Source organism: Pholis gunnellus (genome assembly GCF_910591455.1).
Source record: "Pholis gunnellus genome assembly, chromosome: 18".
NCBI classification, from domain to species: Eukaryota; Metazoa; Chordata; class Actinopteri; order Perciformes; family Pholidae; genus Pholis; species Pholis gunnellus.
Window position 1 is genome coordinate 11251024 of NC_136545.1, and position 14937 is coordinate 11265960.

At 42.4% G+C, this 14937-nt stretch overlaps 1 protein-coding gene across 1 annotated transcript; it reads right to left on the reverse strand.

Annotated features, from left to right (window-relative positions):
* Positions 1-6990: 6990 nt before the first annotated feature.
* On the reverse strand, positions 6991-14269 carry slc5a1 (solute carrier family 5 member 1). The gene is made up of 15 exons (XM_079179597.1): positions 14096-14269; positions 13460-13531; positions 13143-13247; positions 12840-12899; positions 12629-12733; positions 12421-12526; positions 11932-12012; positions 11594-11802; positions 11055-11190; positions 10809-10916; positions 10565-10715; positions 10305-10473; positions 8544-8759; positions 8324-8429; positions 6991-8241 (listed from the first exon to the last, which is right to left on the reverse strand). The coding sequence occupies exons 1-15, from the start codon at positions 14231-14233 to the stop codon at positions 8027-8029; spliced, it is 1977 nt and encodes a 658-aa protein (XP_079035723.1). The 5' UTR covers positions 14234-14269; the 3' UTR covers positions 6991-8026.
* Positions 14270-14937: the final 668 nt, after the last annotated feature.

The following is a 14937-nucleotide window of genomic DNA, read 5'->3' on the forward strand; positions in this document are numbered from 1 at the left end:
TGAAAATCTGTCTCTATCCACCCATCTCTATAATAAAGCCTATGATCCATCTCTCCCATCCATCCACCCTTCTGTCTTATCATGTGAGCAGCGCGTTGGCCTGGACAGAACAGAACAGACGGTGTGGGTCTTTGTGCCCCTACACCACATACCAGCAGTACGTCAGGTATGCCAGCTATGTTGAGATGTGCATCCACATTCATGCCTCGGCTGGTAAAAAGGCATCGCTGCGCATCTCGTCTCTGACCTGCGTGGGATATTATGCTTGTATTTTGATTACGTAATGTGTTATGACCTTAACGTGATGTGAGGACAAATCCCCAGATTTACTGTATGTTTTGGTGGCTGCAGATTCTCTCAGGAAACCGTAGCGCCGACAAGGATTCAGTGATTCAGCTTCTGTGGCATGTTTTACAGTTTTAAAAGTATATTGTTTATATGAGTATTTAAGAGTTGTTCTGCAGATGACAGATGCAGCTCAGTGTCTTGCTTGATTTTCTCAATAGGCTTTTGCGTACAATCATTTTCTGAATAAAGCAATCGATTCCCTTCACATATAAAATACAGGAGTAGGTTGATATCAATTATAATTCAAATGCCGATATTTAAAAACAGATCAGGACATGATGTTTGGCTCTATTCATAATATTTACAGTCAATCCATGGAGCTGTGATTACATGCAATTATTCCATAGGCTGCTGCATGACGGCAGTGTGGCAGAAAGTGCTTAGTGAGTGTGCGGGAAGGTGTTGTTTTTAATAATTCAGCTCGCTGTCATTCATGGCAGACATCGGCCATTTTGCCTCTCAATTCATTACAGTCAAGTGCTCTTTGTTCTCGTCTATGTTTCTCCCACAGCAACATGGCAGAGCTGCACACGGGCAGAAAACTAAAAGGCAATAACGCTCATCGCTCGGCCCTGACACAGACTTCATAGAGGATTTATTGGGGTAAAGGTTCAGCAAATATCTAGCTCTTCAATAACAACAGTGGCCTGATTGATTAAGGCGATTGACGTTTCTCTTAAGGAGGCTGTCTCGGCACCGGTTTAAGGTGGACGGCGTTGTTGGTGCCGCGTGAGCTCGGACTCAGGAAGGGACTGTGTGACAAGAGGCGAGGTGGCCAACATGTTTGCCCCGTGTGAGATGGAGCGGCTTTACCATGTGGGAGGGGTGCGTTCGGGAGCAGCAGTTATGCAATCGCAGCATGGTGTACCCAGCACTCTCACTGCAGCGCCAATGTATTGCCAATATGGAGATACCTTAGTGCTGCTGACAGCTACAGAACAGGCAGTTCCTGCCCCGTCCCTATCACCCCCACCCACCCCTTCCTCCGGCCCCTATACTGTCTGTCTGTGCAGAGGTCTGTCAAATGTCATAACCAGCTGGAGATGTGACCCCTGAAGATACCATCTACACCCAAACTCACACATCTAACCACTGCTCGTGATCCATGCAGATAGGTCGGTGTGCAGGTTCCTCTCCATTCATGCAGCCATGTGTGTGTGTGTGTCTGCAAAATGATGCAACCACCATGCAAAGCCCAGCTTAAGGCACAGAGCACCTCTGTCATGCACAGAAGACAGCCGGAAAGAAAAGAACATTAGAGTGAAACCCACACAGAGGAGCCACACCTCACAGATGTGAAACAAATGCGGAGTATGAAGATGAACACGGAGAAAAACCTCCGTATCTTCTCTGTGACACAGATGCAAAGCCATCTCTCATCCTCACCTGTCTGCCTACGCACTTGTCTTGTTCCAGTCCTTCCCTTGCCTCCTCGAGCCTGTTCCAGTTCTTGCTGTCGACGTTGTTGATGTTGTATAGAGGAGATAAACCGCTCGGTCTCTTTGTTCAGTGGGATGTCTCACCGGAGGGAAGGATGCTCTCTCTGCTGTCCATACGATTCTAGAAGGATGAACAACGAGCGGCAGCAGTGGAGGGAGGCAAACATGGAGGGGAAGTAAGATGGAGGAAGCTGTTACAAGGTGGATGCGTCATGTCCAGGCTTGGTGTCGTTGAGCTCCGCATCCCTCGTTCCCCTTCTCCTCTCCTCCGTGGTACCTTTGTCCTTCACTCTCCCACCCGTGATTCTTTTCCGCCGAGCTGTGGCTGAGCGTCTCCCTCCGGTCTCTCCTTCTCCATCCCTCTCCCCCCAGCCCAAATGTATTCAGCTTATTCTGTGCAGTGACCTGAGATTCTGCGCCGCTTTTCCTCTGCACGCACGTCCCTTTTCTTCTCCTCCTTCCTGTCCCTCTGCCCGTCTCTTTCTTCTGGTCTTCAGGTAAACCTCTCGTCTCGCTCCTTCCCTCTCCTCCGCTGTTATCTCTCCTCTCGGCTCAGCTGCCGTTCATTACTCCTTTTTTTTTCTCCTCCTCCAGTCAGTGCGCCTCACAGTCACACATGCGCAGTGTTTTCACACATACATGCACACTCACACACACACCCTCTCTGTGCCTCTGGCTCCCTCCTTATGCATGTGGCTTGTTTTGCCTGCCCACCCCCACCTCTCTCTCTCTCTCTCTTTCTCTCTCGTTTGCTCTCCCGCGCTGCAGCACACACTGCAGTGCCTCTGCAGCCAGGATCACGTTTTTCTAGTTGCCAGAGAAAATATTTCAGCCAATGAGAAACGTTAAAGACGCTAACCCCCTCCCCCTCCCCCTCCCCCAACCCCCCACATCAAAACACAGATATGCATACACGCACATAAAACACACATGCTCATTTATACACAAGCATGCACACGGCCATCTGAGATAAAAGCATGTTTGTGTGCAGTGTTTGTGTATAAATGTGAAGGATTTGCACCTTAGTGAAGAATCATACCTAATATACAACATTAATACACACTCACATATGGTTTAGTCGACAGCCAGGCGAACAGGAAGTACAGGACGCTGGTGCAAATAGATCTCATCGAAAAGGAGTGCAGCAAATCTGACAAAAAAAAGAGCATTAATTCACTCACAAATGAATTTTCTTCAGTGCTGCTGACTGGATGCTTTTTGGAAAAACAGATCCATCATATTCAACACTGAGCTCATGCAGCTGAAACGGACTCCCACAAACACGGCCTCAAAGCATAAATGTGAACCACCAAACTCATGTACTCATTCTTCCTTGATGCTTTGAATCCCAAAAAAAAAAAGATTTGACTTGCTAAATGTGACACGGCTGAGTTTCTATAAATTCAAAAATAATTCTTAAAAGCCCCCAACACAGATCTGCTCAGTCAGTGATGTTGCATAACGAGGATTTTATATTATAAATGTTCTGCTCGAGTCTTCATGCTGACCAATAAATAATCCTCAGATCAAAGTGGAAAAAACAAAACATGATGTGATTTTCCAATCAATGGTAGAGGGTAATGCTTATATAACATGTGAAGCATAATGTAATGAGAGATAATCTGAACAGCAAACAGCTTGTGTTTGAAGGGCTTTTAGCAGTCAGCGCTGTGTAAACTTGCTCTTCTGTTAGAAGTTTCAGGAAGATTCTGAGTATTTGCAACACATCATTGATGCAATACAACTTCCTCAAACATTTGGTGAGCAGTTTTCTCATACTCTCTCTCTCTCTCTCTCTCTTTTTATCGGTTTATTACACACTATTATATAGTTGTAAGTAGATATAAGAGTCAATTAATTAATGCATGTATGTGTCAGTAACTACTGTAGCTATACAAACTATGTATAGTCAAACACAGTTGTAACAATAGTAACAATATAACATGTGTTCATATAAGACGTTATAAATGTTGACAAATACTGTACACCATGAAGAACTTTAAAATTACCTTAAATCTGCGACATGCTGGTGTTATATTCAGCTGTGCAGTCCAACCAAGGCTTTGAGGACTCAGTGGACAGGCTGGTCAGTTAGCTTAGCAAAGAAAAGATGCGTTAGCTTTGAGCTAACTTAAGTCCGACGTTTTCTTAATTACGTGGCATAAAACACCTGGTTTTACCCCGAGTTGGAGGGTGTGTGAACCGGTGTGGCTTCATGGTGAGGACAGGACTTCTGCATGCAGCAAAGGCTAATGTAGGCTAGCCGTTGATGCTCAGTTTACACCTCCAATGAGGCTTCCTGCTTGTTGAACCTCAACGGCCACCTGTGTACAAAGTAACAAGTAATACTACTGTGCAGTTGAGTAATTGGTAAAGTATTAATTAGGCCTGCTTTTTCAGTTTTAAGAGTAATTGATTCGATTTCTAATTACTAGTGTAATGAATGAATAAAGCATCAAGGTGAAGCTAGCATTCATTACAATGATAAAGGCAGCTAATCTGCTTCCTCAACAACAAACATCTGAACTACATATGTGACATCATGGGTCCCAACGACCAGTCAGAAGAACACAAATAGAGAAAGTCTCACATGTGAAATAACCCAAAATGGTGAAGGAACAGTAAATAAAAGAAAAACCGAGACATTTTTCTCCCACTAAACTTAAAATCATGGCTGACAGATGTTTCACAGTGTAAGAGATATGTAAAGGCCGCAGGGAAAATTGTTTGTGTAAGACTAAAGGCTGTTATCATTACATTTTGTAAATATCAGTGGACCAAAACATTACAAAAATGTGTTTGTGGGGGACTGAATTGGCCATGAACTGCGGCGAAGTCAAGGTCTTTTGAGTGTGATTTATTTTCTCCTTTGAAGAATTTTCCCACTGCTGTTGTAAGAGGTGACACGCAGTTCTGTAACTGAAGACATAGCTGCAGGGACAATGAGACAATGAGCCCAGGATGTGTTCATATCAGCACAGCATGAGCGGGGGTGGGTCAGGGTGTGTGCGCGCTTGTGGGAGTAGAGGGAATTCATTTTTTTTGCTGTGAGCCAATTGCTGTGATTCAGGTGCTGATTGGAGGCAGGTTTGCCTGAGTGTGCTTCCCACTCTACAAGCAGCAATGCTCTCTCTTTCTCCGGGTGTTTCTCCGTATGCAGATGTGGTGGGCATTTGAGATTCAAGTGAATATCTGATTATTGTCTCTCGTTCGCTCCAGTCGTGGTCTGAAGGCAGAGTTGGGCTTCCTTGGGGCTGTGGAAGTCTGTTGCCAGCCTAGTCCATGGTATGTATGGCTCAGAGGGCCGCTATCAAGTAACATTTGAAAGTCAGTGGACTGAGGAAGCAACCAACCGGTGGCGCAAGTGACCTTTCACCTTAGCCTGTCCTTCCCCTCCTCTCTATAGTAGAACACTGACCGTATCTGCTGGCCAGCTGCTATAATTATTGCAGTGGGTTTGTTACTAACCTCTTTCAACAAGGCCTTATTTCTACTTCTATAATCACGTTCTGTCATCAAAGAAAACAGATTTCTTTTAGGTATGTCTGGTATTTAGTTAGGGTGGAATCGTTTTTTGGCTGCATTCATTTGTACTGTATATTTTATATGTTGCTGTTAGAATAGAGTATATACGACTATCACATGTTTTTTGCAAAGAAACTACATGCACATTTACTTCTGTTTGCGCTATCTGATTGGATGCTAAACTGCATTTAGTTGCTCTGGTATTTACTGTGTGCAGTGAGAAGTTTTAATGTAATCTCAATTGTGCACATTCATTTCCAAATGCATAAATTAGATTCTGTATTTGCAAAACACTATACTGCATATGAGATTTGGGAGCATGACGTTAATACAGATATATAGCTAGAATATTATTTCTGGACAATTGGACCTGCAAACTGATAAGTTACTTAAAGCTCAACTAGGCGCAGCTTTAATAGCTTCTACGGTGGTTTTAACTCAATGGAATTATGCAGCAAATTGTCCTTTGTAATGAGGCTCTTGTGCCACAAGGAGGCCACTTTGTTTAAGCCACTTTATCTTGCTCTGTGTACTGTGTCCTCATGTTTTACTTTTTTTTAGAGATTCAAATGTTGCATGTGTTATAACCATGATTGTGATTATTTCTTCAAAGTGTTTGTATTCAGATTCACGCTCATTAACTCACGGTTAACACAATATCATACCTTTTTTACACGGTTTCATGAAATCTAACACACTAATCCCTAAATATTACCTTTGCGAAGCTTATTGTTTGGTAATAGTTTGGATCACATGTAGTTTGTGGAGTCATCTTTATAATTATTTGGGTATAAACATGGTACTGTGATGAGATGGACTTAACTCAGGGCAGGACTGAACAACAAATATCAAGAATATCAATGCTTTACATCAACACAGGAGGACATTCTGAAATGCTTTGGGGGCCATATTTTGAACAATGTTACATTTTGAGAATTATCACCTCAAATGGCTGCTTAGGCCCCTGTGGAGTGAGACAGCTTAAGCTCTTTCTCAGACTGGGTCAAGTGGAACCCATAAAAGGCATAAAAAAAATGTATAAGATGACTTCATTATTATTTTAAAATGTCAATAGGTTCATTTTATTTAGGCCCTTCTGCTAGCTGTTATAATCGACTCAATCTTTGTTTGAAGTTTTAAAAGAATTCAGAACATGTCTTGCCTCTTCATTTCTCATCACTGTGAACAGCGACGGCCAACAGATGGGGTTTGGGTACAAGCACAAACACAAAAATCTCTCCCGCCAGAGAAGTCACTATGTTGACCTTTGACTGGCTTGTTGCACTTAGTCAGCACACAGGCCAGCAGAATCACTGCCAGGCTTGTTATATGTGGCTTCTGGAGAATTAGGCAGGGGTAAAAGCTAGTCCAAGGCAGAACCCATAAATCACTCAATAGTGGTGCACATATTCAAGGACTACATTAGTGCACATTAACCACAGAGTTAGTGATAAGAGCAAGATAACCAGTGTGTCACAATGGGAATGACTTACTTCAAAAGTGGTCATGTCTGGTTTCAGCATTTCTTTACCAAGTACGTAAAAGACTAAATTGATCTCGGTAAGAGCAGATTTCACCAGAAATTGAATGTGCAATAAAATATACAGAAAACCAGTGTCTTACAAGTTCAGCAGTGAACCACCAGAGGGAAGCAAAGAGAGTCGAACGGTATTCTGTGTAATTTACAAACCTACTTCCCTGAGATGTTTTTATTCATTAACACCTAAAAACAACACACAGTAAGACTCTTAGTATTGAAGAAAGGACATCACTTGTGGACTTTGAGCACATATAATGAGGGGGAAAAAGGGTTATGTATACTGAGGTAGCAAAAACGGTAATTACCGGGAATTTCTACATCCTCAATCTTGTCCAAACCCGCATCTGTTATGTATTACAGGTTAAAGAGGCATTTTTGTTGAGCATGTAATCTCAAAAACACATACAAATTAACTTAGGTCAATTCACTTTCTTGTCAATCACATGTAAACTACAAAATCCAAGAGACAATAAAGGAGCATTTATCTTTCCAGTTTTGAGTAAGAGTAAATACTAGTTGAGTTGACATTATGGCCATTATTATCTCATTTTAAACACATTATTGCGACAGCTAAAAGCAATCTGATTATTGCATCAATTAAGTTCATGTGAACAAGGGCTGTTATCAGATATCAAATCATAGAGTGGACTCTTTCCAGTAAAGCGTGAGTCACCCTGCAGCTCCATTCATGAGCTGTTCTGATTTACATAGCCACCTTTGCCCTCTGTCATTATGTTTACAATCACAAAAAGCAAAAGTAAAGACGAGGAACAAAAGTCATAGTTAACAGTGGAAGACAATTGTGCAGGGGGGTCAGGAACAATGTGCAGTAAATAGATGCGTGAATATTCATGCTCAATATTAACGTGTTTTAAGTTTAATATATATTACAGTGTGGTTTACTGGTTTACTTTCAGCCGCAAAAATTACACCAGAACTGTGTACAGTAGTGAAATATTTTAAAAAGTGTTAGACAGGGATAGACTTTAGAAAAATATATCTTCAATTCGGTAGCCATACACAACGTACATACAGTAATAACCGTTTAGAAAAGTCTGCCATGCATCTTATTTAAGAGGGTTGTGGAAAACAGATGATGTGGTCATAAACTACATTCATAAAGAGTCCCTTAAATATACATTATCCAAGAGCATTTGGGACCAGCCGAGTTTCTTTAACCGAAAAAACCATGAAAGAAAACAGCCACACACAGGAGGATGAGGGCGTTTGCGTTGACTATGTTCCTCCATAGCGGCACCTCTGTGGTGTCTGTGAGCTGCCTCTGCAGCTCCGCCTGCTCCTCTGGACTCAACTTGGGGGCATTTGTCGGCTCCAGGCCACAGAAGCCCATCACCGCCTTCTTGCACAAGCCTGGTTCCTCCTCGGGCTCTGTGATGGAAGAGACAAAGGCGATGAAGAAAGTCTACTTGGGTGTGTGTTCATATGTTAATACTATATGTCTGCTGATTACCGTCTATGTCCATATTGTTGGGCTCTTTGTTGTCAATCCAATCATCCTGTTCGAGGTCCACCCTCTCTTCTGTACGGTTCCTCAGGCTCCAGCACAGTCGATACAACTAGACAGGCAACACATTGAAATACATTATTTATAAAGTTGGCTATTTCTGTGTCTTCCAGTGATGTTCGGGGATTCATTTTGTATCCAGCCTTATCTCACAGCGGCCACGTACATGCTTGTCGTCGATGGGTTTGGTCATGAGAGAGACTCCCAGGATGATGACACAGGAGACAACAAACAGGATGATGGCGAAGTAGAGGTAGTGGACTCCACATATGATGGTGGGACAGTTACTGGGGTTATTGCAGCTGCCTGTCCCAAAAGCAAACTCAGAAATCATCCTGGACAGGCCGATGAGCAGGCCAATCGAGAGGCCATAAAATGCGCCCTGAGGAAAGAACAAAGTAGGAAAAACTCTCAGTGTATGTAATAGGATGATGTCTCCAGCTATGCTAGCAGCTGAGTGGTGCTACATGCTGACCCTAGCATGCCAACATAGCTATGACAAAGCTAACCTGTGTAGACTTTTGCTAATTAGAACCAAAGACAAAGTCCAGCTGAGGCTGTTGGGAATATCAAAATAGTATTACAGGTTTTGGGTCATAAACCAAAGTATTGGACAAAATAAATATCATGTGATTTGTTAATGAGACCTGATAAATTGTGCTGGAAGAAAATGTTAAGGATCATAAAAATTATTACAATTCATCCAGAGAGGGATGTGATTATGTGTACAAAATTGCATGACAATCCATCCGTTAGCTGTCGAGATACAGTATTTTGCTAGCTGTCGAGACAACCTGCTGATGGCGCTATAGGGAAAAAGTCACTGGGCTTCTCCCTCTGGGGAACAATGCATGTCAAATTTCATGGCAAACCAACAAATTAGTTGTTGAGATATTTCAGTCAGGAATTAAGTCGGGGACCAACCAACACAACTAAATAAATCCTAATAGCATGTAATACGTGTCTGTTGGGCCACAGAACCACCGCAGGGCATACATGGAGCAGCATTCAGCAGACACATATAACCGATATGAAATATACATAATGGCAATTATGGACAAGAAACCAGGGCAGGAGGAAGCTAGAGAAATGAGCCGGGACAGTAATGGCAGCATTATGAGTGAGAGTGAGTTGGTCAGATTATAAAATCCTCCTCACTGGCTTCTGTGGCCGGTGATTGTGTGAATATGTGTTGATCTGTCAGCTAATGACAGACTAATGATCAGCTGATGGCACGCATGACAGCAGTATTTTGCCTGAGCTAATATGACGATCGTGAGAGTAAAAACCATATCAACAGGGGATCCATCTTCACGCCCCAGTCCAACTTTTTCAGGACACGTAATACATGTCCAGTGATTCAACTGCTTAGTGGTCAGAAAACCCCAGAATACACAGGAAGTCAGAGGGAGCAGTTAAAATAAAGATGCTGCCAAAGACCTTTGGCCAGTAATTACTTAAGATCTTTATAATGGACTGAACTTTACCACACACAAAAGCCTCTTTATCCACGTTAGAGGCATGGCTCTCTAACAGGCAGTCGGCCTGTTAGTCAGTCCATCACTTTGGTCTAGACTGAAACATCTCGATAACTACTGGATGGAGTGCCATGACATTTGGTACAGAAACTCGTGGTGCCCAGAGCATGAAGCCAAATGACATTTTTTCCCCAATACTTTGGTTGCCATCATTCTCAGCTGTACTTTGTGTTTTGTGCTACTCAGCATGCTATCACGCCAAACTAAGATGGTTAACAAAGAAAACATGGTACCTGCTTAACATCAGCATGTTAGCATTGTCACTGATCAAAGCACCTCAGAGATGCTAGCATGTTTGTAGATTATTGCTCTTGTTTGTATGAGACAGACAATATATTGCTCTGTAGAGAAATGTTGAAATGAATTGAACTGAAATGTGGAAAACTCACAGACTCATTGACACGCTTGCAGAAGATGGCAAGCATGAAGACAGCTGCTACAGGTGGCGATAGGTAGCTGGTGATGGACTGGATGTAGTCAAAGAGCTGACCACTCTGGGCTGATTGCACCACAGGGATCCATGCTATGCTCACACCAATCAGGGCCAAGATAAACAATCTATACACGGACAGAGATAGCGGCAGTAAGGCATGCATGAACTCTCTCATTTGTCAGAAAATGTAATGAACTGAACCCCAATGTGTTTTACCTGCCGGCTATCATGAGTTCCCTTTCACTAGCTGTGCGGCGAATCTTTGTGTAGATGTCCATTGTGAAGAGAGTACTGGCACTGTTGAAGATGGAGGTAAGTGAGCTCATCAGAGAGGCCATCATCACCGACAGCATGAGACCGCGCAGACCTAAAACAGATAAAATAACAGATTCTAATGGTAACAAAAAAAACCTGCTGTTTGTATTCTCTGTGCACAAGACAAAGGTCTTTAGCCACACACCATTGGGCATGAGATCCAACACCAGTTTGGGATAAGCGATGTTGGTGCAGCCCACACTGGCACCGCAGTATTTTTCACATTCAGCCGGGTCCACACATGCCACCACATCTTGAATGAAATGAATAAGATCAGCAGGATGTTAAGGAAGATGGAAATCCCCCCATTGTTGTAAGCTACATGAGCTACATTGCGTTCAGCCGGTGAGCTTGCTTCAGCCAAGACCTGTCCCATTATGAACTCACTCACCTGCATAGAGGATCCTGCTGATCATCCCAGGGAAAACCATGAGGAACATAGGCAGCAGCTTCAGGTAGCCACACAAGATACAGCCTGCCTTAACGTGAGATAAATTCTTAGCTGAGAGGCAGCGCTGGACAATCACCTACAGGAAATGTCACAGGCGGGAAAAGTTCAGTATAGTGCCATGATGTTAAAAAGGTTATAATGAACTCTAAACTATTCTCTCTATTTAATTGCTGAGCGAATACATCACTTAAGCCAAAGAAGTCAATAGGATATGCTTGCTGATAAGTATTCTCCTCTAAGCAGGGATAAAGGCCGACGATAATGAGTTTATCTGTGTGCTGGATGTCAACATTTCATTTTGCATCTACTTCTTTGCCGAGATCCAGCAATAGTCTGCCTCTTAATCTTATCTCAGTCTCTGGGAGTGCATTACGGTCTAACTAAAAGCATGTCACACCGCTTGAATGAGTCTGGAAAAAACAGGCGTGTTTATGACCATGGATTGTGGTCATGCTAATGCCCAACAATACTGGACTGACCTGATCAGTGCACCAGTACCAGGTGGCCTGAATGGTGAGTCCAAAGACAAGTCCAGGCCATGGCAGGTCTCCTGTAACCGCATTCCTAAAAATGTGGAAGGAGTCGGCCCGAGGCTCGTAGCAGCTCGCACTGACGTTAGCCGTGATAGAGGGGACGGCCTCCATGTAGCGCTGCTGGAAGCTTTCATAGCCTCCCACCTCATGGAAAGCTGCAGATGTGTGTAAGTTAGACTGACTTAACTAATCATCTTTACTTACTGTCACAAACAGGATTTGTCTCATCACAATAAATAATACAAATGAGTATAGTGATAAAAAAAAGGAAAATACCATATTACCAAAGCCCATAAGGATGAATGATCCAATAACCATGATGATGGTCTGTAAGGTGTCTGTGTAGATCACTGCAGCCAATCCACCTGAGATACAGTATGTGAGGTCATCAGTGTGTGTATATCCATTCCAAATCAACACATTTTATCACCACTAGTGTGGGTATTAGTACTAGTATTGGGTCATTCAGTGTTAAGATCGTTTAGTGTAAGTGATCGTTCTTTGTAAAGTTAAAGTTCAGGTGTGTATGCGTTATTACAAAACAGCAACAGAAGGCCATTTCCTGCTTATCACAGTCCATGGGCAATCAACCACATTAACACACTAGACAGGAGGAGACGGTGTGTCTATGCGTGTGTGCCTACATCTCTATATATGGCCTTCAGAAGACTTTACCCCTAGTCGTAGTGCCATTCTGTAAAGTAGATAAGACTTCTGGCTTTAATTTATGGGTTTGGTGGAAAAGGAAGAGGATGCACCCTGAGGGGACAGACCTGTGACAGTGTACAGTGCAGTAATCAATAGTAGCATGATGACGGCAAGGTAGATATTCAATCCAAGTGCCAGGTTGATAAAGATGGCCCCAGAGAACATGTCTGCCTGAGTGGAGAGGAGAGGGGAAAACACATCTTTTCAATCAATGATGTGAAATACAATGTTGACATAGAGGACATCACTGAGGGTTATGACGTGGTGACTTACTGAGATCTTAGTGAAAACATACAGGAAGAGGGACAGCACAGAGAGATAGATGCGAATACGCTGTCCTCCAAACCTCTTCTTCAGATACTCAGGCATGGTGACCACCTAAAATCACAAATAATAAATTAGATTTTCAATCATGTTTGTCTGACTTACTTCTGTCCTCTAATGTTGCTGTTTTATATGTCCAACAGTGTGGTGTTCTGTTTACCCCAGCTTTAATGTAGATGGGCACAAAGAGCCATCCCAGAATGACGACCACTATAAGAGCCTGAAACAATCAAACATACAATGACACAATAAATAAATAAACAATGCCGATCAAAATGCTCCATAAAAGATAACGTTGCCTTCTGTGGTTGTTCTGTTTCCTCTGCAGGGTGGAACTCTCATGATAATCTACACTTATCAGCTCACCTGACACAGATAGCGGATAACATCTGTCACAGGTAAGAAATACATTTGTTTAAGAAGTGATAAAGGTGTAATTGGCACCTCAGACACGATCACTCACATTCCATTCAAATCCACCAATGGCGATTCCCCCAGCTGCAGCAGTCCCAGCAATGCCTACAAAGTGGCCACTGCCAATGTTGCTGGCAAACAGTGAGGCTCCAATCTGCGGAGTGCATAGTTATTATTAATATGAATAATTACCCTTGAATAATATGCATGATTTCTGAGATTCACAGCTGACTATGCTTCTGTGGTATGTCACGTAGTCAGTATGTGTAATATAATCATTATTTTTTTACAACCTGATGTAATATGGTCTACTAGGAATTAGCACAAACTATAAAAACCTGTTATCAGTCAACATGAGATACCCACCGGCCACCACACCATACTCCTCCCCGCAAGGAAGTAGCCACCGACTGTGGATCGGTTGGTGCGGACCATAGCCTGCAACAGGATGAGGGCACATTTTAGAAAATACATAAATGCATAAATGCATTCGTGCAAAACAGCAACAGACTCTATGTTTCAAAAGTCACTACACGTTTGTTAATGATCACATTACACTGTGTATGCAGCTGTGATAAAAAAAAGAAGAAAATCCAAGTAACGGTATTTATCTAAATATGTGCATTCCCTAAATGTTAAGTAATCTGATCTGCAATAAAATATCGTGAACCAGGTTGTTGAGTAAGATGCTGTGATTGAACAACGTGAGTCCACTCCATTGCATGTAATTTATTCCAAAGTGCAGCTGACGTGCTAAAAAACAAGGCCTCTGTTGCTAAAAGTGAGATGCCTCTTATATCAAAACATAAATGATTATTATAGCATCCAACCTATAATAAATCACTATATTTCCTCTCATGGCTCAATACAGACTTCTTCTTCTTCTTATATTGACGTAAAACAAACTACAAATCTCACAACTGTGAAACTGTGTGAGGAGTTAATTATTCACAGAGAAGAAGGATTTTGAAGAACGTCCAACTGAAAGACTGAGCAACTCACCCATACTCCAACAGCCAAGACAACCAAAAAGTAGATCACAATGACGGAGATATCCGCTGCGTTGTTAATCGCCACAGTGGCCGTGCCGTTTCTTGCATTGTTCCTTATTAAGGAGAATCCAAAATAATCCTGAGACATTTTTGCTGAGAGGGTGACCAGAGAACAGGAGTGTTGCTGGAGTCGCTCCTCTTTGACCGAAGTACCTGCACAGACACTTATGTACCTTAGCTGGAGGTGTGTTTGAGTGTGGGAAAGATGAAGGGGCTGGGAGGGAGACAGTATAAATGGCCAGCTATTGTGTTTGTGGTTGAACGTGTATTTGGATCTGTAAATAAACCTTGCTGTCACACGACAGTGTTTGAGTAAATCGATGTGTTAAAATGTGTAACCTCTCGGCAAATAAAAAGAAATGCTGTTAATGATCAACCCACGAGGAATTACCACAAGTAAAGAAATAGGTGGATCTACAGGCTTCATCAGCACTGCTGCCAAACACATGTATGTATAAAACACTTTCCAAAACCCAAGCAGTTTATTCTAATATAGAAAAAAAGGACATCATACTGTTTTGTAGAATAAACCACCATTAAAGTGTACTCCACCTCCACCAGCTATACACAGTATATTGGATATATATATATATATATATATATATATATATATTATTCTGCTTACTACTGTCATTATATGAATACTTTCTGTCATATGCATTGAATGTGTTGTAACTCTGTTATGTTGTTCATTCTGTACACATGACATCTATTGCACTTCTGTCCATCCTGATAGAGGATCCCTCCTCTGTTGCTCTCCTTAAGGATTCTTCCTTTTTTTCTCCCCGTGAA

Bases quoted from the DNA above. Each gene is read 5' to 3' on its own strand.
- slc5a1 (XM_079179597.1), bottom strand. From the start codon at position 14,233: ATGTCTCAGGATTATTTTGGATTCTCCTTAATAAGGAACAATGCAAGA. The intron at 13,248-13,459 runs GTGGGTATCTCA...TGCACTCCGCAG, and splicing joins GGAGTATGGTGTGGTGGCCG to ATTGGAGCCTCACTGTTTGC. The intron at 12,013-12,420 runs GTCTGTCCCCTC...ACTGTATCTCAG, and splicing joins TGCACTGTACACTGTCACAG to GTGGATTGGCTGCAGTGATC.